At 31.5% G+C, this 22,799-nt stretch overlaps 1 protein-coding gene across 5 annotated transcripts; it reads left to right on the forward strand.

Annotated features, from left to right (window-relative positions):
* Window positions 1-4,076: 4,076 nt before the first annotated feature.
* Window positions 4,077-8,404, forward strand: LOC107417231 (heat stress transcription factor A-4c). 5 transcript variants are annotated; one of them, XM_016025834.4, is made up of 3 exons: window positions 4,077-4,353; window positions 4,719-4,987; window positions 7,050-8,404. In XM_016025834.4, the coding sequence occupies exons 2-3, from the start codon at window positions 4,772-4,774 to the stop codon at window positions 8,151-8,153; spliced, it is 1,320 nt and encodes a 439-aa protein (XP_015881320.1). In that variant the 5' UTR covers window positions 4,077-4,353; window positions 4,719-4,771; the 3' UTR covers window positions 8,154-8,404. The 5 variants fall into 5 exon arrangements, with proteins under 5 accessions (XP_015881320.1, XP_015881318.1, XP_015881319.1 ...); XM_016025832.4 differs by having other exon boundaries at window positions 4,728-4,987; XM_016025833.4 differs by having other exon boundaries at window positions 4,077-4,293.
* The last annotated feature ends 14,395 nt before the right edge of the window (window positions 8,405-22,799 follow it).

Consider the following 22,799-nt stretch of genomic DNA (forward strand, 5'->3'; position numbering starts at 1 on the left):
TGGTAGCATTCCAAAAGGGAATTCACTCTTCATGTTCAATGTTTGGAATTGTCTAACCTCTGTTTAGGATGAAGCAATACCAATAACTATAACCACCAAAGCCATCCATGCCAACAATTTTCCCAAACCTACCACCATATTTTTTTCCTGATTTCTCTCAAACCTTTTTTTTTTTTTTTTGGTTGAACAAAGTGATTCACTCTTATGGAAAAGATAGAGAGAGAGAGAGAGATTTGAAAAAATTATAATATCACTGAAGACTTATAATGGAGAGAATGAATTTACATGTGGAAGTATCTGATATATATATATATATATACATATCTGTGTGTGTGTGTGTGTGTGTGTTAAAATCTTTTAGTTGCCCCTTCTTATGAATACCACTAGCTGTTCGCCATGTATAGCATGTGCCAAAAACCAATTTCAAACCGATGTCTTTTACTTATTTGAGTCAATTTCATAAACAAAAATCCTAATTTAAAGGTGCATACCAGCTGATATATTAGAATTCAGTTTCTTAAAAATTATATAAATATGTAGAGAAAGGGGACAAAATGAATTAATTCGGTTTATTTTATAAGGGCATTCCAACAAAAATGATCTTTATTTATTTAGTATCTCATTCATATAAGGCTCTGGAAAAAAAAATCCCAAAGATTTGGGACTTAAATACACCCATAAACTTTAGGTGTAGACTAGCAAGTCAATCAGCAATTGGAAATAACTTCACATGGGATTAAAATGTTCATCAATATAAAAAACTTCACAAGGGAATGAAAAGGCCATAATGGTTCAAAAAACAAAAAATAAAAATAAAAAGCTTAAAATGATTAGAAACCATTAACTAGTAATATGATCATATATCCTAAAATTTGAGACTAGAAACATGTAATAATCTAACATACTCATAAACCCCACATGTTTTAGCAAGTTATCTAGCCATTTCATATAAACTATTACTGTATAAACTAAGCACATTTCCATTAACCAACTATTATGACCTTTATGTCTTATGCACAGGTTGCTAACCTTAGAATATCAAGTAAGCTAATAATAGAATCCAAGCACAATTTCAACTAGCAAAGACAAAGACCATCTTCTTGCTACCGCCTATATTCCATATCGCAACATATCTTTCACCAACAGCAGATGAGAAACTTATATTGAATAGAAGAAAAACTTATATAAATTGGAGCAAAATAAACAGGACAAACATGACTCTCTGAAGTCTAACAATTCATGGTAATTTACGAATAAATAGCATAACAATTCATGGTAATACACAAATCTGGAAATGTAGAAATACTAACTTGTGGAAATCAAAGACTCCAAGAAATGAACCTTTCAATCTCTGTTTGAGATCAGAATTGCATCGGACAGAATCAAAATGTTCATGATATAGAATCCAAAAAAACAAATAAATATATAAATACAAATAAATATAGACAAAGAAATCAATCCAAACCCAGGAAAAAAAAATTCAAAAATTTATTCAAACAAATCAAATAATGCAAGATCAAACCCTAGACTGAGGCTCTTTCTAGCAGGTGGCTGATAGCTGTTGAAAATTTTATGTGGTTCACAGTGGGAAATGTGTGGTTGATGGTTGATGGTTGCCGAACTCACACGTGGTGTCGAATAGGGTGGAAGAGGGATGGGAAAAGAACGAAATGGTAGGGAAATTTTTGTTTTTTTTTTTTTTTTGTTTTTTTTTTTACAGTTGAATCTATATCATAATGGCTGGGCTTACAGTGGCTAATGGCTAATAGCTGTTGGACTCACATTGGATGATGGCTACCGAAAATGGGAGAGAAAATGGTGGCAAGTGGTGTTGAATGGGGTGGAAGAACAGTGAGAGATGAAGGAAATGGGAGGTAAATTTTTTTTTTCCCCCTTCTAATTTTGACTAAAACAAAGGTGGTGTCGAAGAGGGTGGGAGAGGAAGGAAATGGGAAGGAAAATTTGATTCTAATCTTGACTATCCATTGCCATCCATCAATCACCATTAAAAGCATGAAATTGTTCTAATCTCCACCCTCCATTCCCATCCAACAATCATAATTTCAAGCATGTTTTTCATCCTTTTTTTCCCCATCCGGATGTCCTGAACATATACCTTATATATAAATATATATATGTACACACACACACACACACACATATATATATATATATATATAATCATACCTATCAAGTTGATCTGATAATTTTGATATGGGGATTTCATTTTTAATAATTTTATCAAGCTTTTTGTCACATAAAATTTTCTAATTTAATTAAATTAAAAATTCTTTGGTAACAGATTTACTCTCTATATATAGTTTCGCTAAAATTTAAAAAGTCTTCAACAGTGGGCGACACCAATCTTGCCAAATTTTGTAGCGAAACACTGCAAGAGATGGTGGAATTCTATTGCCCACCACTTAATTTGGGATTTTACCAATACTAGCATGACTAGATATATATATATATACACACACACACACATATATATATATATATATATATGAATATAACCACATTTTATCAAGTTGATTTGGTAATTTTAATATTAGAATTTCATTTTTTAAATTTTGAATTGCCTTATAAGTTGAGAGTTAAATGTGCATGTATAATTCTTTAGGTTTCTTATAATATTCATTCTGCTTAAACGAGATTTTAATATATTATTAAATTCATCTTTGACCACTAATTATATTTTAAATTATGACATTTTATGTGATTCAAAAACTAATAATGGAAAATTTTATACTCTCAAATCGACTTGATGGAAAACCGATTCTATATGTAATTTTATAGATATTTTAAAATAAAAATTTTCTTGTTGAATTTGATTGCTGAAAAATGCTCGAGTTGCTTATATTGATATAAAAAACTACTAAAATTTTATATTGAACCTATACAAACCTACCAAACCAATAATACAGTTCTAAATACTAGCTTTTAAAGCAAATTCGAAAAACTAAGAAGTTCTAATTTTAAAATGTTTAGGTTGATTTTATGGGAATATGATCATGAACATGTTATTGTTTTTTAATTGAAGACTTTGGATACCTTGTTGCCGATGGTCTATTGATTAGATATACTCATAACTTAACATAAGGTATCCTTGTGGCTCTGAAAAATATTTATATATATGATACAAATTAAAATTAAAAAGACGAGTAGCTAGCAGCATGTATAACAAAAGCAAAAGAAAATAGACAAGAAAAAAAAATATAAAATAAAATAACTTGCAGTAAAGAATATTAATATTCTCAACTTTGTTGTTTTATGTATGTGTTTCACTGCTCTCCACACACGCTGCCGCCGTGGCAAAGAGATAAAATAAGCTCGTCTTTTATAATCAAATTCTAAAGAATTAAATAAGAAATCAATATATTCAACGAAAAAATAAAAAATCAATTTATAAATTTTCAATAAAGTGCCCTTGCAAAATATATATATATATATATATATCATAAAATGGTAATGAAGGGTTAAAAAAAAGAAAAGAAAAAGAAAAGAAAAATGTAGAAAGAGCATGTTGAAACTTTTTTTATTTTTGAAACTTAGAAGTTGAATAAGAATGTTCTTCCAAAATAAAAATAAAAAAAAGAAAATGGAATGAGAGTAATGGACAATAAAAAAATTGAATATGAATTTTGTTTATGTGATATAAAAATAGATATTGTTAAAATTTTAATAGTACAAATATACAATTATTTTTTAATAATAATATACATAAAAATTATATATAACTATTAATTAATTAAATTATTTTTTTGAAAGAATTGAATTTTTTAAAATAATTTTATAGTTTAGAAAATTTTAAAATATCTTGCCGATCTTTAGAAAATAAAATTTTTTTTTTCTCTTACCATATCAATTTGATTTAGATAAACCATTAAAAATGTTTTTTTTTTTTTTTTTTTTTTAAATAACTCTAATGTGAGATTGTCTAAACATAGTATTCCTCAGTGTTTTTTCTTAGTCGTCCCTTTCCCTATGACTATTCCAAGGCCGCGTCTCTCCAGGGTCTGGACCCACAATTCAAAACATATAATATTGCATAAAGTAAGACAAATCCCACTAACCCATTCACGACCCAAAACTTATTATTTATTTTTTTTTCAAAGGCCATGCTTTGAAAATTCATTCAAAGCACTTGACCTTTCTCCAATATTTGGTCGTCTTTTTCATCCTTTGTGTGCACGGTATACTTTCCATTAACTTGGTCAGAAAGTCAGAGCCCTTGCACAAAACAAGTCCGTTCTCTGTTTCCGTAAATCTTTGCTTCCCATCAAACAAAAGGTTCATCTTTTTATTCGTTCAAGTTATAATTTGCGTACCTACTTGCTCTTATTTGATCAGGTCCTACTCTCTTTTTCCTTGTTTTTTTTGTCTCCTTGTTGTTTGATTTCATTTGAGCAAACTCAATTTATTTATCAGTTTCAAATTCCCATCTAGGACTATGAAAATAAACCCAAAAATATAATCTCGGGCACAAACTTAGTTGACTCTGAAGTTTTGAAGTAGAGGTTACATAGATTTCATTTTCATAGCCTTGTTTCACTCCAGTTTTGTTGGGTTTGACAGATTTTTGCAATAGTATAATACGGAATAGATTAACTATTTTGTTAATTCTAGGATGATATAGTTTCTTTTCTTTTCTAAATCGATTTCATATTCTATGATTTGGGTTTTAGAAATTTTGACTGAATTGAGGATATTAAAAGGTCTTGCAGATTTTGATTGAATCTCTGGGTTTTGAGTTTTGTTGGATTGTAATATGGATGGATCTCATGGTAGTTCTACTGCTCCGGCACCTTTTCTTTCGAAAACATATGAATTGGTGGATGAGGCATCATCTGATTCTGTGGTGTCATGGAGCCAAAGCGGTTGTAGTTTTGTAGTGTGGAATCCAACTGAATTCGCTAAGGATTTACTTCCTATGTATTTCAAGCACAATAATTTCTCGAGCTTTGTGAGGCAGCTTAACACATATGTAAGTCTATCAATATTCTTCAATTTATATGTATTTGATTCATTTCCAACGTTGTTTCAGTAGTTTTTTGTTTTAAGTTGGAAATTATTTGTCTGGATTGAACTATGATATCTGTCTGTTTGTCTTTAATATCTTAATATCTTGGCTTGTTACAAATGAATGTGTTTGTCCTAGGAGCGTTGAGTAAGTGTACTGTTTCTTCAACGATTATGCTAAACCTTCTTTTCCCTCTGATATCAGTTTCTTTATTTGTGTTCAGTTCTTATCGCATGTATAAGTTTATTTTATGTTTTTTTCTTTGTTCTTCATACTTCTGAAAGCACATTTGCAATCACTGATTAAAATTTCTGTGAAGTATTTTTACTTATATTATAATTAACTGAAAGTGTTATTTTTGCTCAGAGGCGAGAGGAAATAACAGTATTATAGCAGGGAGTTGGAAACAAGTCTGTGAAATCCTTTCCTGGGGTTGCGAGTGAGCTTGTCTAGTTTTTTCTAGAAATTAGTTGCTGCAAAGGTGATCAAAAGCGTTGTTTAGGGCCTTTGGTCCCCTTTTTTCACCAAAAAAGAAGGGTATCAAAAGTGTTGTAAAATTTAACGGTTCGTTTTTTCATTTCTTTTTGAATGACCTAATTTTGACAGTCTGGCTTTGGTAACTTTATAGACTTCATAGTATCAAGAGGAAAGATATTTAGGCTTAAAGAGTTTGAAGACTGACCAATAGCAGCTAAACCCTTTTGCATTACTAGTCATAAATGCTTATTCTTGAATTATGCTTTGATAAGTGAGAACAGGAGTATCTGGAGTCTGAAGCTGTCACATGAAGGAATCTGATCTTGGAGAAAGCTTATAACAATGGAAAGGAAAGTGAAGGAATGTTTTCTTTTGATCATGGCTGCTATAATTGGCTAGCGCTAGCCATCTGGCTATACTTGATCTTTTACAGCCTAATATTATAGTGATCTTTCCTTCTGGCTATAGTGGATTTCTTGAATATCATAAGAAAGATAATTTTAAGAGAAAGAAAATGACATATGTGGTTGTTATGTTAATCAGCTTAAAATGCTTGAGAAAGTATCAGGGATCTTATTGAGGAGGTAGGTCGGAACAAGCTGTTCTGGTTCGCTTGAAATGTACAAACTACCACACTATTAAATCATGTTTAACCATACAAGCTATTAGAAACATATGGTATCTTGCTGAAGAAGGGTGTACTGCAGAGATCTAAGTGTATCCTTTGCAGCGTTCCTGCTGTAAATGTGGCAGATCTGTTTTTTAATCTGTCCATGTTGTAGTTTCAATATATACTTCAGTATGAACTGGTTTTTGACCGGTTGGAAACTTCAGAAGTTTCAAAAACATTCTTCCATCCTAATGATCAGGTCATTTTTCAAGTAATGGATCTGCTTTAGATCTTGAATTTTCAAGTTAGATGCTAGCGCTGTCCCAAATTTAGCTATTTAGAAAGGGTTTCAGGTCTTGCAAATATGTGTTTTGAGAGAATTCAAGGTTGTATTGTTCTCTTTAGGAGTTTTGCTGAAGGATAGCTTTTAAATGTATATAGCAGTTTGTAATGGGCTCTTTTACCATAATAAAACATTGTTAAGATTCTTCAAATAATAAGCAAAATAATAACCACATTTAGTTTTACATTGAAACAACATATTAAAAGAAATCCTTAAACCTGAGAAAAGATGTCCCATGTGATTTTCCAAATTGTCTCAGAATTCACTGTGCAAGTTTTCTGACCTCCAAAACTCACTGAGAGAATGAAATATTAAACAGTATGCTAACAGACTCTATATGTTTATTTCTGTTAATGATGATAAATGGTTGGGTGGTTATACCTTCCAGTGACCACTCTTTTACCGATCTCTATATAAATGTCATGTCCTAACTAGGCTAACCACATGAATGAGAGCCCCAGTTAGGGTCTTAACCTGTTTAGTCTTTTTAATATTTCTATATTATCTGTTTTATGTTTGTACATGATTCTTTTCCATGTTAAATCATTTCATCATTTGTATAATAGATTGAGGAAGTTCGTATTATTTATGAGCAGGGATTTAGGAAGATAGATCCTGACCAGTGGGAGTTTGCAAATGAAGAATTTATTAGAGGACAGAGACATCTTTTGAAGAATATCCACAGACGCAAGCCAATTCATAGTCATTCTGTGCCGAATCAAGGAAATTCTTCGGCTTCTTTAACTGAGGCAGAAAAACAGGAATATGAGAAGGAAATCAAGAGACTGAAACACGATAAGAGGTTGCTTCAGTTAGACCTAGAGAAGCATGCGAGAGACAATCAGGAATTTGAGTATCAAATTCAGTCATTACGTAACCGGTTCCAGAGTCTGGAACATCGTCAGAAGCAATTGATGATCTTCGTGGCCGAACATCTGCAGAATCCAGAGTTTGCCTCTGTACTTATACACCAGTCGGAAATCCATAACAAAAGGAGGAAGTTGAAATCTAATCACATTTCTGATGAATCGAATTTGGAAGAAAATTGGAACTTGAATCTACAAAAAGAAAACCAAGATGCAGTTTCTGCTTGCATGTTGAAGATAGAAAAGGTTGAGAAGCTGCAATCTTCGATAGAATATTGGGAAGAACTTATGTGTGAAGTTTGTAGTGATATTGGTCAAGAAGTTATTGATACTTGTCTATTGCCACAGACCTCTCCAACAGCTTCTGAAGTACAAGACCCTGAGATACATGAGGGACATTGCTCACCAAGATCACATATATCTTCACCCAACTCATTTGATGTTCATTCATCTCCGGAGATGCTGGCTGGGTCCTCAAATCATACTGACAGCCCTATTATGGTGTCAATCTTTACCAATGTCAACATTCAAAAAAAATCTCCAAATATTGATATGAATACAAAGCCTGTTGGTGTCCCCGAGGTTGAGGCTTTTGAAACGAAGGTTGTACGAACCAAGGGTGGTTCACCAACTAAAGTGAATGATCTCTTCTGGGAGCAATGCTTGACAGAGATTCCAGGTTCTTCTAACATACAGGAAGACCAGTCGGAAAGAAGGGATATGGACAGCGAAGTGAATGATGGTGAGGGGACTATTCAAAGAAACTTATGGTGGAACATGAATAATGTAGAAAAGCTCACACAACAAATAGGACACCTCACTCCAGCTATGTGATTTAGTTTAACTTTCCTTGACATTCAAAGTTTTGATGCCTTGTTGTATACTATTATGAGATACTTTGTTCTTGTAGGTTATAGACATTACACTTTCTGCAGCTCATTGTGGAAGTATACATCAGGTATATGTTCTGATGAGCAAGAGAGTATACATATTCATTTAGTTCTGTAAATATATGATGTTAGATTATAGAACTTGACCCTTGATCATTTAGATTCATTTGGATATATGGTATTTGAGATTTGGTACATCGGCTGATCTATTTATTCTTGCATCAGAATTGCTACTTTGGTGCATGGTGGATTTTTTTCCCCGTCCCTTTGAATGGGTACCCAAAACGTTGTCAAATAGATGCTTTCCTTAAAACCATAGAAGTCCCAAGCTGGTTTAGTTAGAATTTTTTTAAAAGAAAAAAATTTTAATTATTATTATTATTATTATTTTTTTTTTTTTTGGTTGTTGTTGTTGTTCAGTTCAAAATATCGTGATGCAACAAAAATGATGAGATTTAATATTATTGCAACATTGAATCAAAGCATTGGAACCACAGCAAATCAACCATCTAATCAGCCCTCAAAGTCTAAGGAATCTACTTTTGATGCTGCTGATTTTAGAGAAAAGGGCCACAAATGTTTCATGTGTGGATAGCTGGTCATATGGCAGACAATTGTTCCAAGAAAAATGTAAATTTTGGTAGAAAACATGAAGAAAAACTGGATCAACAAAAGGGAGAGGATGAAAAGAACTTTGACTATGGCAGTTATAATCTAGATGATTTGAAAGAAAAAGATGAAGAAGATGAAATAAAATGCTTCATTAATTGCTGTTGTTAAACGTATTCTTTCAATTTCAAAAGATGAGAAGGAAGATTGGAAATGCACATTTATATTTCAAATGTTCGTTCGTTGTGGAAATCAACCACAAAAGCTTATCATTAATGGTGGTAGTAGTATGAATGTTGTTTCGGCATCTATGGTAGAGCGATTAAAACTTCCTATTGAACCACATCTACATCCATACAAGGTACCATGAATTGACAGCACTTCAATTCCTGTAACTCAACGCTGCCTTATTTCTTTTTCATGTGGAGTTTATAGTGATTCTATTTGGTGTGATGTCATTCCAATAAAAGTAACACATATTCTTCTGGGTCGTCCCTGGCTTTATGATAGAGATGTGTTTCATTGTGGAAAAGAGAACACCTACTCTTTTATATTCAATAATAGAGAAGTGGTGTTGAAACCTATGACGGTAGCTAAGATGGATAAATATAAGGTGGAAAAACAAAGTAAGATCTCAAACAACTCACAAAAGTCGCAGAACATTCTTTCCAATAAAGAATTTGAAGAGAAAAGTGAGAAAAAGTTGATTAAGGCGCAGGTTCTCCAACTACCAGATTTTACAAAGGATTTTGAAGTGGTATGTGAAACATCAAATAAGGAAATTGGGGGTACACTTACACAAGCAAGACATCCTATTGATTTTAAAACCGAACCCTCACTTGAACCTTTACATTCATCCACACCATCTGCCACTTTATCTGAATCCTTATTTGAATCCTTGTTTAAATCATCTGTCACCCTACCTAAATCCCAACTTGAATCTTTACCTACACAACCCAAATTCTTATCTAAACTTTTACCTACACAACCAGCCATCTTATTAGAATCCTTGTCCAAAACCTTACCTACACAACCTATCACCTTACTAGAACCCTTATCTACACAACTTGTCACATTACCTGAACTCTTATCTACACAACCTATCACCTTACTTAGAGGGGGAGAATGATGGAGAATGATAGAGATTACATAAGATTTTAATCATTACGGTGTTATGATTTTTAGAATTTTAATATTATTATATTTATTTGATATTTAAGATTTTGATATTATTAGGTTTATTAGGTTTCTTATTATCATTTTAGTTTTAGAAAAGTTTATTATTTGATTTCCTTATTTACCTAGGTTTCTTATTATTTTAGGTTCCTGATGTTATTAGGTGGTTTTGTTATAAATAGGAATTTTTATAACTCTTTTAGAAGTTGATTAATAATACAAGTATTTTTATGAGATTATTTTCTCTTGTTTTGTATGATACAAAACAAAATTAGGTGTAATGCCTAAGGATTTTAGGATTGATTCCTAAAATTGTTCTAGAATGATGCTAGAGCCTATCTTTTAATTTTCAATTTTCTTTCCTTCCCCACCCGTCCTACATCAATATGTACATATAGTCAGGTTTGAATAAGGTCCTTAATATAAGGATTAACATGACTTATTTCTTTTTCATCACTTGAATTGTATTAAATGCTGAGATGTAAAATTACATTTAAGATTATTATTATTGTGGTTCCCTAAACAATAGAGGCATTTACAAATGAGTCCTAAAACATTTTTTTTAACAATTACATCCCTCAACTCCCATTTCTCAACATTGTTCATCCTTTTGCTCAATTTCGTGAGTTTTCCCCCATTAAATGCATGTGGATCTCATGTGAGCCAGTTTTGAAAGGCAATTGAGGTCTTTTCACATAATTAGATAATATCCACACAAGAAAAGATGTCACGTGTGATTATGATATGTTGACATGTGTCCATTTTATCATTATGATATATTAGTAGCTTTTCCTTTTCTACCAAAGTTAGGGCTTGGCACTGAGAAGACAAATTGGAGACCAATTTCTTTGGCTTTTCTTCCAAGTCTTGGCATGATTTGGACTAATTTTATTTAGGTTAGTTTCGTTTGAGAAATTGAGACCTTATACAATAGGGTTTCACGACTGGAATCATTTAGATTGCGAAGGATGAGATAAAGATATGCTATGAATGACGAGTATGAAAAGGACTGAAGAAGAAAAGCCCATACATCATGAATTCTCCAAGTTATGTAGCTAGAGCTATTGCTGTTTGAAAACATGTAGCTTTATAGTTTAGGGTTTAAAAATTGGTATTGGTATTTGAAAATGACATCATCGGGTCCATTTTTTTTATCTGTTAGGGTTTTTATTATATAATATGAAATTTTTTTTCCCAATTACTTGTCTGCCTTTTACTGAACAAGTTCGATGCTTTTACATTGATGTTAGGTGGTTGGTTTTTGGTGTGATCCATTATTCGTTGGTTGGATTTCTTTATGACTTGTATGTTTGCTTTATTGGAGAATATGACTTATTGGATGGTGTCTTTTATTCTTTCATGTTATATAACTTATCTGTTTAAATATGTACTTTTCTAGGGATATCTATATTGTGGTCCAATATGCAATTTTATAATGGTTATGAAGTGGTTGTGATGTTAGGTTTAGCTAGTTGATGTCTGGATTGTTAGTGTGAACATGATTTATTTTTTTCATAAATGCAGTTAATTAATATATTTTACTTGCAAATAATTTTATATCCTTTAATTGTTTGCTTGTCATTAATAATTGCAACCCTTAGATCTAATTATTTTATAATAGAAGTACACTATGGTGGTGACTTTTATGAAATGAAGGATAGAAAATTTTATTTTGTTGGACTGTTGGTAGGTTAGATTACTATGGTCCTAATAGATTGCCTTAATTATCTTTTAAAGACATTGCAAAACAACTAGGATACTATAGGAAAATGAATTATCAGTGTAAACTACCTATATGAAGTTTTGGTATGTTTGATCACTAATTATGATATGTTGGCAATGTTTACTAACTTGGATGAGGAAAGAATAGCTAAGTGCTATTTCAGTAAACCTGCAATAGTGTTAGCTTTAGCCAATGAACCATGTAATCAAGAAGTTCAATCTAATAGCCTATCTAATCAGACCCAAGTCCACCTTCCATCTAATATTGAGGCCCAAGTCCACCAACCATCCAATACTGAGGTCCAACTTACCCTCCAAGGCCCAACCCTATCTTTCAACGGAGAAGACCAACCCCACCATCCAACTGCTATAGAGCTTTAATCCCACCCTCCACCCAACATTGAGGCCCAACCCCATCTTCCAATGTAGAGGCCTAACCACCCTCTATCCAATACTGAGGCCCAACCTTACCTTCCAACTGCTGTAAAGGCCCAATCTTGCCCTCCAATTATTACAAAGCTTCAATCCCACCCTCCATCCCATATTAAGATCCAAACTCACCCTCCAATTGTTGTAGAGGCCTAATCTTGCCCTCCAATTACTACAGAGCTTCAATCCCACCCTCCATCCCATATTAAGGCCCAAACTCACCCTCAAATTGTCGTAAAGGCCTAAACCCACCCTCCAACTTCTACAGAGGCTTAACCTCACCCTCCAAGTGTAGTTAAGGTCCAATCTCATCCTATATTTGATGTTGAGGCACCATCTACAACTAAATCCCAAACCCACTTTTTTGGCTAAACATAATCACAAGACTTTACATTTGATTTTGGTGACTTAAATGTTAGGATTGATTTTAAGATGATTTTGTGCTTGATTTAGCACTAAAATAATTAAAAGACATAAAAACATTAAAAAAAATTTTAAAAAAAAAACTAAGAAACATGTGACTTGTGATGTGGAAGAGGTTGAACCTAATGATGATGATTCGGATTTTGATTTCTATCGATCAAAATATGAGGCTAGTGAGGATGATATAGATTTTGGCAAGTGTATTAATGAAAATGCTAAATAGGATGGGATAAATGGCCTTGGGTTTGTTGGCGATGATGGTGATGATGGTGATGATTCTTCTAAAATTGGTGATAAAGAAGAGAAATTGAGAAATTATTCTAGTTCAAACAATGATGCTAATGAAAGGGGAAAAAAACGATGATTATCTAGGATTTGACACTAAAGTTGACATGAAAGACCCTAAGTTTAAGCTGGATATGAGATTTTCTAATGTTGAAGATGTTAGGAAAGTTGTAAAAGGACATACGCAGTATAGGATTATCAAGTCCATGGATTTTCTATGTTGCAGTTGAGAACGATGGCAAGTCTTTTCAGTTAAGAAAGTTCAATAGTCGACACACTAGTAGTAAGGAGTTTAAGAAGTAGAAGGTGACATCAAAGTGGCTACTTAAGAGGTTTTTAAATAAGTTTAGGTTAAACCCTAAATGGAAATTGGGGTCCATTCTTTGATACTATGCAATAAGAGACTAGATATATTGTAAGTAGACAATAGTATTATAGAGCAAGGCAGAAGGCTCACAAGGTAATACAAGAGTCTGTTAATAAGTTGTATGGCATGTTGTGGTATTATTATGAATAATTGAAGAAAAACAATACAAAAAGTGTTGTATTTGTCGAGAGTGAGTTGAAAGATGCATTCAACTAGTTTCAAAGGGTTTATGTCTGCTTAAGTGCATGTAAGAAAGGTCCATAGATGTTTGTAGGCTTTTAATAGGCTTTTATAGGTGCCATGTGAAAGGGCAACATCATACTCAATTGTTGACTGCAATTGGTATAAATAAACGGAAGGGGTTCCTTATTGCATATACTTTGGTAGAAGGTGAAACAATGACACTAGGACATGGTTCTTGGAATTCTTCATACAAAACTTGGGGATTCAAAATAGATATGGGTAGACATTTATTTCAAATAAACAGAAGGGGTTAATGAATGCTTTGGAGGATGTATTACTTGTTGTAGAACACAGGCATTATGCGATGCTTTTTTATATGAATTTCTACATGCAATTTAAGGCATTGGCTTTGAAACATAGGTTATGGTTTTCTAAAAAAGATAAGACAGTTGCAAAGTTTCAAGTTGAGATGGGAAAGATAAGAAATGTCTATACTTGCCGTTCAATGGCTAAACGAAAGGTCTTTTAGGCACTGGAGTAGGTCACAGTAGGTCAGATTTCAGTACAAAGCCCAAATGTGACATTTTATTAAACAATATGTGTGAGTCCTTCAATAGCTCAAGACTCCATGCAAGAAACAAATCAATCACACACTATTAAAGTCTACTAGATGTCATATGATGATTAGGATAAGGAAGAAAAGAGAATCTTTTGATAAATAGAATGAGGAGCTTAGACCAAAAGTTTCTAAGTTGTTCGAGAATTTAAGATATTAGTCAAAAATGTGTATCGCTAAATGGGCAGGGGATGGGATGCTCCAATTAAAGTAGTTGATGGTAGACAGTATATGGTGGATTTGGAACAATATACATGTTTATGTAGAAGATGGGATTTAGAGAAATTCTATTTGCACTACTAAAAAAATTCAATACAGTTCCCTTTTCTTAAATTTCCAAAATTAACCTTTTATACTTTTCTACATAATCAGCAACCATGGTAGAGGAATGTTGATAGCCGTTTGAATGTCTATTGAAGACACTTAGCAAGATATCAGTGATCCTACCATCGGCGATGGCTACTGAGCATTTTTTTTATATTCTATTTATTCACTTGTTTCATTTTTTTGCATATGACTTCACACCCACCTAAATCCACCGGCGACAATAAGGCCACTACATCCTATTATGAGGATTCATTACAAAGCATTAACATGCTACCGGTGATCTTCTTGACATTGGCTATTGGAAGGAAAGATAGAGATTAAAAAAAATAAAAAAATAAAAAGAATAAGTAGAAACATAGCCCAACAACTACTGTTGAGGAAAAACTTACCATTGCCTAGCTAGAGTTCATCTCGAAGGCTTAGATTAGGCTGCTTATAATCCTCTACTTATGTGGTTGCTGGTTGTTATAACATTTTGAAACCCTAGATAGCTAATTTGAAAGAAGAAGAGACAAAGGCTAAAAAAGCTTTTTAGTAAATATATATGAAATGGAACTATATAAAATGTGTTTGGAAGTGTAAAATATACTTTTGTGGGATTTAACTAGTATCCCTTGTCCCCATGATATATGTGCCATCTCTTCTAGAGATATAAAGGCTGGGGCTTTTGTCCATCCATAGTATGATACATTTCTAAAAACTTATACTTTTATTGCCTACCAATAAATGGGTTAGACTTATGGCCTAAGTCTACACAAGCACCATCGTAAACCCCCAAGTACCACAAACAACCTGGAAGACCAAAGAGATTAAGAAAAAGAGAACCATATTAAGAAATAGTTACAAATATGAGGAAAACTAGAATTGTGATGACTCGCAAAAAGTGTAGGGAGGTAATCAAAATACCAAGTTATGTTGGGCAACCAACAATAGTCAAACAAGTGAAATAGAGGTGGTTAATATCTGTTATCCTTAATTGATAATTAATATTTCATGATTAATTATTTTTAGCAATAAAATAATGTCAATATGTTGTTATTAGTTGCAGGAAACCACCAAGAAGAAGAATAAGAAGACTAAAAAGTCAACCAAAAATTCATAAACATAGAAGGCACCATAGCCAATGCCAACAAAGATGATATTGCATTTCTTTCTGATGTTGTATGTATATGTTGTGTTGTCTAATTAATATGTGGTAATTTAGATGCTTATATTGTTTGTTTTATTTTTAAACCCTAGACAATACAACACAAACAAAAGCTAACAATACAAATATGGCAAGGGAATCTATGAATGCCACTAATGATATGCCAATAAGTATATAATTTTCTCAATTCACTAAACTACTACAACTAAATTAAGTAACCACTAATTGTTTTATATTTGGAAATAGGGGAGGAGGAAATCAAGAGGAGCAAAGGGAAAGTCATCAAGGCAACAAACAAGCCAACAAATTAGCCAACAACCATTCCAGCTAACAAGCAAGCCGATGAACCAACTAACAAGCTAGCCAAATAAAGGATGTGCTGGGAAGCAAAAAGCCAAGAGGAAAAAGAGGTCTATTGAGATTATAAATGTAATTAGTGTTATTGTATGTACAATTTGAACACTATAGTTATAGCTATATGTATTGTAACTTATTATTTTAGGAGATCTAGAGAACTATCTATTTTAGATCAAGTAGGAAAGTACTATAAACAACCAGTATTGATTTAGGACCAATATGTTGGAAATTATGCTTTTGAAAGCCCCTATATTGGTAAAGTAACAATATGATCATAGATAGATAGATATGGTTTTTTTTTTTTTTTTTTTTTTGGTATATGCATACTTGTGAACTTACAATGTGCAATCATTTTGAAACTATTATGTAAAATTTTTAATGACACTATGGAAATTATGAACTTGTTTTAGTTGCTTATCTATGAAATTGTATGCCAATCCAAATCATTAAGCAACATGCCAAACAATTCAAATTATATTGGAAGACAATTTATTGATTAGGCAAATTTCCAATTCATTACCATTTTGTGCATTCATAACAATTTTTTCAATTTAGATACCAATTTGTGCATTCATCAAGAAGAAAATATACCAAAGACAACAAGTAAATAATTAAAACAAAGAGGTAATGCCAAAAAGAGTAAGCAAATAATTAAGTAAGCAAAAAGGTAATGCCAAAAAAAGCAATATATATTTCATTTAATTTCATCAACAAAGAATTTACTAATATGATTGATAATCCTCTTCACAAAAAGTATGGAATCGTATACCATCTTAACCAACCAAAGTAGCAAATAATGTTTAGTACTCTTCAAAGCCTACAATCATCATGTCTAATTTTTCCTTGCCTCCTAATGAGCCTGGAATAACTCTTATTGATCGATGACACATTGGTGGATCTTGCTACCAAAAAAAAAAAAAAAGAACTACATCCATGTTGTTCCTCATCCTGCATAAATGACAATTACCTTATCTTTTTAACATAACATTAATTGTTAATTAGGAGCATTTCTAATTAACAATTGAATCAAGCTAGTTGTTAATTGACAATAGAGACTTTCTACTAGCCATTAATCAATCAACAATTGATAAATAATTCAAATATTCAAAATTCAAATTGCAACCCAAATAAGACTCGCCGTGTATTTATCAGAGACATAAAACCTACTACCAAGATTTTTTGCCCACCCATGAAGTTCTTCGCATGGTTGGCTTCCTACACAAGTGGCTTCTTGGTTCTAACATCTGATTTGAGCATTTTCTTGGTACTAGTTCTTCGTTGGAATCCTCAGTTGCAATGAATTCAGTCATCATTGATCACGGTTTCTTTCAATGAGATGAACACCCAAAAGAAAAGAGATGAAATGAAGATGATGTATCCTAAAGTCTTACATATTTTGATGAAGGGTCTCTGATTCTTCGAAGCACAGGTGAAGGTGAAGATTTTGAGAGAAGAATGGTTATGTGAAAAGACCTCAATTGCCTTCCACAACAGGCTCATGTGAGATCCATATGCATTTAACATACAGAATTGAGCAAAAGAATGAACAAGGTCAAGAAAATGGAAGTTGAGGGATGAAATTGCGAAAAAAAAGAAATGATTTAGGACCAGTTTGTAAATATCGCTATAGTTTAGGGACCCACAATGATAATAATTCTTATATTTATTAATCATAGATCCCCGCATGGTTTTTTTTTTTTTCTAAATAAAGTTTTAATATATAGTTAAACTCATATTTGACTATTTTTAAAATTTTAAATTATAACCTGTAATATGATTCAATGGTCATTAAAAGTGAACTTTAGTTTAATACAGTAAAGTGGACATTAGTTAAGACAGATTGAATATATATAGACCTCATTTTAATTTTAATTTAATTAATTAATTAATTTTTTTGCAAACAAACCAGAATTCATTTTAATAAAAAAAAAATTACATCAGTAACCAAAATATTAAAAGGCCCCATGAACATTTTCTTCCACATAAATAACCATCAAAACATTTAAGGAGGCAAATGTAGTAAGCACATAAGCAAGATTTGCTCTCTAGAAAAAAAAAACTCATACTTGACAGAATCCATCCAATCCAACAAAGACTGCAAATCCTCAATGCCTAGCATAGCAATTTTCATACAATTAAATTTTGATAGACTTATGTCCCTCTAGGACAATTCAATTGCTAATGATCAATGATAATAATCTCATACTCTAAGTTTAAAGTCTAGTGATAAATTCCGCTCCCAAATTTACTTTAAAAAAGAAATTGATAGATTTTTTTTTTCACCCTGTTTTAATGACTAAATTTTTATGTTTTTCATGCTATTGGTTTGCCAGGTATTTTGCATTTAATACTCATAAATATAAGTTAGTAAGTTTGGTATATATGATAAGAAAATTCTTCTATCAGGACATCCTAATAGTTTTTCCATTAAGACCTTACTTCTTAGCTTTTTAATTGCTTTAATGGTTCATAAGTGAAATTATTTTTGTAGCTTAAATAAGCTAAGATAAATTCACTTTACCATTCTAAGTTTTAAAAAAGATCCAAGGGCTAATAAAGCAAGTTTTGATTAATAAAAAATTCCATCAGCACATCTTAATGAGTCTCTAATTGATACACTATATATATATAGTACAAATATGAGCAAGTTTTTATAAAAAAAAAAAATAAAAAAAAAATAAGTCTTTTATCGAGGCTCATTTAGTTAAATCAAAGATGTTTATCTAAGACTCTAGATGTGATATGACAATTTTTAGCCAAATAATAATTTTTTATTTATTAAAATCAACTGACAATAATCATTAATGATAATTCCTAAATCCTAGTTTAAGAGTTAGTGATAAAATCCGCCTACTCAATTTATGGAAGGGGTATATTAAATTTGGATTTTAAAATAATTTTATTGACTTTTTTTAGTAATTGGCTCTAGAATAAATTATTAAACTTCTAATGACTTTTATGGAATTTGTAGAATTATCAAAAGCTCTCATAGATTTGTATAGATTTTCATTTTAAAATATTTTAATTAACATTTTAGTAGACTTATATATATATATATATATATATATATAATGATAGACTTTTATTGACTTTTAATAAACTTTATAGAAACAAATTATATTTCTCATGTCAATAAAATAAATAACTTTGTATATATCTCTCTCATATTCTGCAGTTTTTTCCTCTGCTCTATGCAATTCATAAAGTATTCATAAATTGATTAATGAATTTTTTGGACCTACAAATTTTTCTCTTCTCCTTTTATATATATATATATATATATATATATATATTGTTTTTATTATAAATATAATCTAGTCTGATTTTCTAACTCTAATATTTAAAAAGGTTGCTACAAATTCAATTCTCTATATGTATAAATACCTTAAATATTTTGCAAGTTAAAAATCATACGTTATTAAGAACAATATTAAACATGTGAAAAATTACATATTGGATAAATGTGAAAATTTCCACTTTTCATATTGAATTCTATATTATCGAAATTATTCATTATTTTATAAAAAATGGAATAAACAAGTGAAATTTAAAAATAAAAAAAAATTAGTAAATAGATAGTTGTATGGTAGAATGTAAATTATTTATTTTCTTTTCATATCATTCCATTTTATATGTAAATTAACAATCTGATATTATTTATTTATTTTTTATTACGGAGAGCTAGGCAATGGCCAATGAGTAATCTTAAAGTATTTCCATAATTGGAAAAGGAGACGCTACAAAAATTACTTGTAAAATTAATTCAATTAAAATTATTTCAAAAGCTTTTAAAATTTTTGCAGTAAATGGGTGAAGAATTTTTTAAAGAATTGTTTCAATTTTTAACTTAAAAGTCAATAAAAATTATGAACATTTTAGATACCACATAACTTTGTATAAACTTTAAAAAGATTTTAATTAAGTACCCATAACTTTTATAGACTTTTAAAAAATATTTTAAAATCTATATTGAATACACGCACACTTTAAAAATCTATATTGAATTCATCCAAACTTTTAATTTCCAAAAAAAATCAATAAAAGTTTTCAAAAATTTTAATCAAATGCAACCCCCTGAGCACAAAAAAAATAATAATAATAATAATTCTTGATACAAATATAATATTAAAAACTTTATGAGAATCCATATAGAAATATAAACAAATTCATCCAAATGCATAAAAAAAGGTAATATATATGTGGTTAGAATCAAATTGGAGCCATAATATCAGAACTAATATATAATTTTATTTTTTTATCTATTGGATAACATTGAGGATTGAAATTTAAAATTATATTTATTAATTATTGATTTCTAATAGGATTTACTTTCTGAAATGGAGTTTTAGTATATCAATAAACTCATATTCAAATACTTTTTAAATTTTACATCATAATTTTTAATGTGATACAATGGCTAATAAATGAATATCTATTGTTAAAAGCATCAAATTGTCTTTATGTGAGTCTGACTTATATATGTATATATATATATATATATATACATATAGTTAGACTCAAATCAAATCTTTAGCATCAGAACTATGTCGAAACTTGCTTTTGCATCCTTCAGATAGCATCAAAGAATAAGATTAAAGTTATATTTATTAATTATCAAATCCCTACAAAATTCACATTCCCTGAATATAATTTTAATACATTATTAAATTTATATTTGATCAATTTTTGAATTTTAAATCTCAACTTTTAATATGATCCAAGAAAAAATAAAAAAATATATGGTATTAAAATCATTACATTATCATTATGTGAGCCTGACTCTATATATATATATTTCATTTTTGGCATAAAGATAACGTTTTTCATGCCAACTCAAAGATCCCAAGTCTAAAGTTTGAAGGAATGAATAATCTATCTTTTTTGGATAAAAGAAATCAATAATCTATCTTAGGTACAAAGCAAAAGCGAAAGCTTCATTACCTACTAAAAATCCATTCAAACAATAATGTATATAAATAAAAAAGGTTAAATACATTTAAACCCCTAAGCTATTACATGTTTTGCAACTTACATCCAAATTATAGAAAGCCTTACTGCCCTTGAATTTTTGTTTCTATCACTTTAGTCCAACTATGCATGATACAATCCTGTTCACTCATGCTTGTAAAGCTAACTGTGAAGAAATTTTGCAAATTCTACACTGGTATCAACAGGCTTCTAGTCAAAATGTCAACATGGAAAAAACGGTGGTCACTTTCAGTCCTAACACTTCTCAAGATATTACAAATTTTGTGTATCAGTCTTTCCATATCCAAGATGCTTCGAGTCATGACAAATATCTGGATTTAACTTCCTTCATTGGAAGGAAAAAAATAAAACTTTTTCACTCTATTAAAGCATTGGGTTCGGAAAAATCTAGAGGGCTGGAACGGCAAGCTATTGTCCCTTCGAGGAAAGGAGCTTCTGATTAAGGCAGTAGCCCAAGCGATACCAGGTTACGCTATGAGTTGTTTTAAACTGCCAAAAAAGTTGATCCATGATTTAACGAGATTAATATCTCAGTTGTAGTGGGGCTCCTATGGTGGTAAGCGTGGGATTTATTGGATAAGCTAGTTGAGGCTAACGCAACCTAAGGCTATGGGTGGTCTAGGGTTTAGATCTCTTGATGAATTCAATCATGCTCTCTTAGCAAAATAGTCTTGGTGAGTTATTTGATTTCTGAATTCATTACTAGCACGCGTTTTGAAAACACAATATTTTCGTCATTGTTCTTTCTTGGAGGCTGGTTTGCGCCGTCATCCCTCCCACTCTTTGCGTAGTCTTGTATGGGGTTGAAGTGTGCTAGAGAATGGTGGGATTTGGCATGTGGGTGATGGAAAGTCAATTCGAATTTACAAGGATTCTTGGTTGCCAAATAGCAGCAATTCTCGGATACTATCACCTAGGATTCTGGATGATAATGCTATTATTCATTAACTTCTTACGGAAATTGGTGCATGGAATATGACTCTCGTTCGAAGTATTTTCTCTGTTGATGAAGCTGTGGTCATTCAAGGCATTCCTATTGCTTGTTTTGGACAGACAGACCGTTTTGCATGAAAGTATAATACAATGGGGTGTTACACTATCAAGAGTGGCTATTAGGAGGCTCGAAAACTAGGCACTAGAGGTCAAATTTGTAGTACTCGTGATTCTCACGCTGCTTTCTGGTGAAGGTATTTTTGGTAGTTAACTATTCCAAATAAGGTGGAGCTCTTGCTGTGGCATGCATGTCACAATCTTATACCTTGTTTCTCTTCCTTGGCATCTCGACATATTGTGGGTTCAAGAATATGTCCTAATTGCTTAACTGAAGAGGAAATTGTGCTCCATGTTTTCTAGAGATGTGTGGCAATGAGACGAATATGGAAGCAATATGATTTTTATCAAAGTATAAAAAATGGTGTGTTTGATACTTTCTCTAGTTTGTGCTCTTATGTGTTCACTCATATGACATCATTTCAACGAGAGCGTTTTGCATGGACCTGTTGGTGCTTTTGGAATAATAGGAATGCTTTCATATATGGTAGCTTTGTTAAGACAGATGCTCAATTGTTGGATTCCATTACACATCTGCATGTGGAGTAACTTGAAGCCATGCAATCCACATATGTACAATGACCACAACATCGATCTGATATTTGGGTTCCACCACAAGGAACACAACTTAAAATCAATGTGGATGCTTTCGTCAAAATTGGTAATTCTATGATTGGCATTGGTATCATTGTTCGAAATGCATCTGGCGAGCTAATGGGGGCATTGGCGAAACCTTTTGAAGCTTCCTGGTGTATTCAATATGCTGAGCTCATGGCCATTCGTGTGGCTATTGATTTATGCATGGAGGCAGGTTTCCGAGAAGGTGAAATTGTAAGTGATTGTATTGGTGCGATACAAGCTGTTAACTCTACTCACACAGCTTGTGTTTTGGATCATAATTGTTTTCTAG

The sequence above is a fragment of the Ziziphus jujuba genome, chromosome 4, assembly GCF_031755915.1.
Source record: "Ziziphus jujuba cultivar Dongzao chromosome 4, ASM3175591v1".
In the NCBI taxonomy this organism is placed as follows: Eukaryota; Viridiplantae; Streptophyta; class Magnoliopsida; order Rosales; family Rhamnaceae; genus Ziziphus; species Ziziphus jujuba.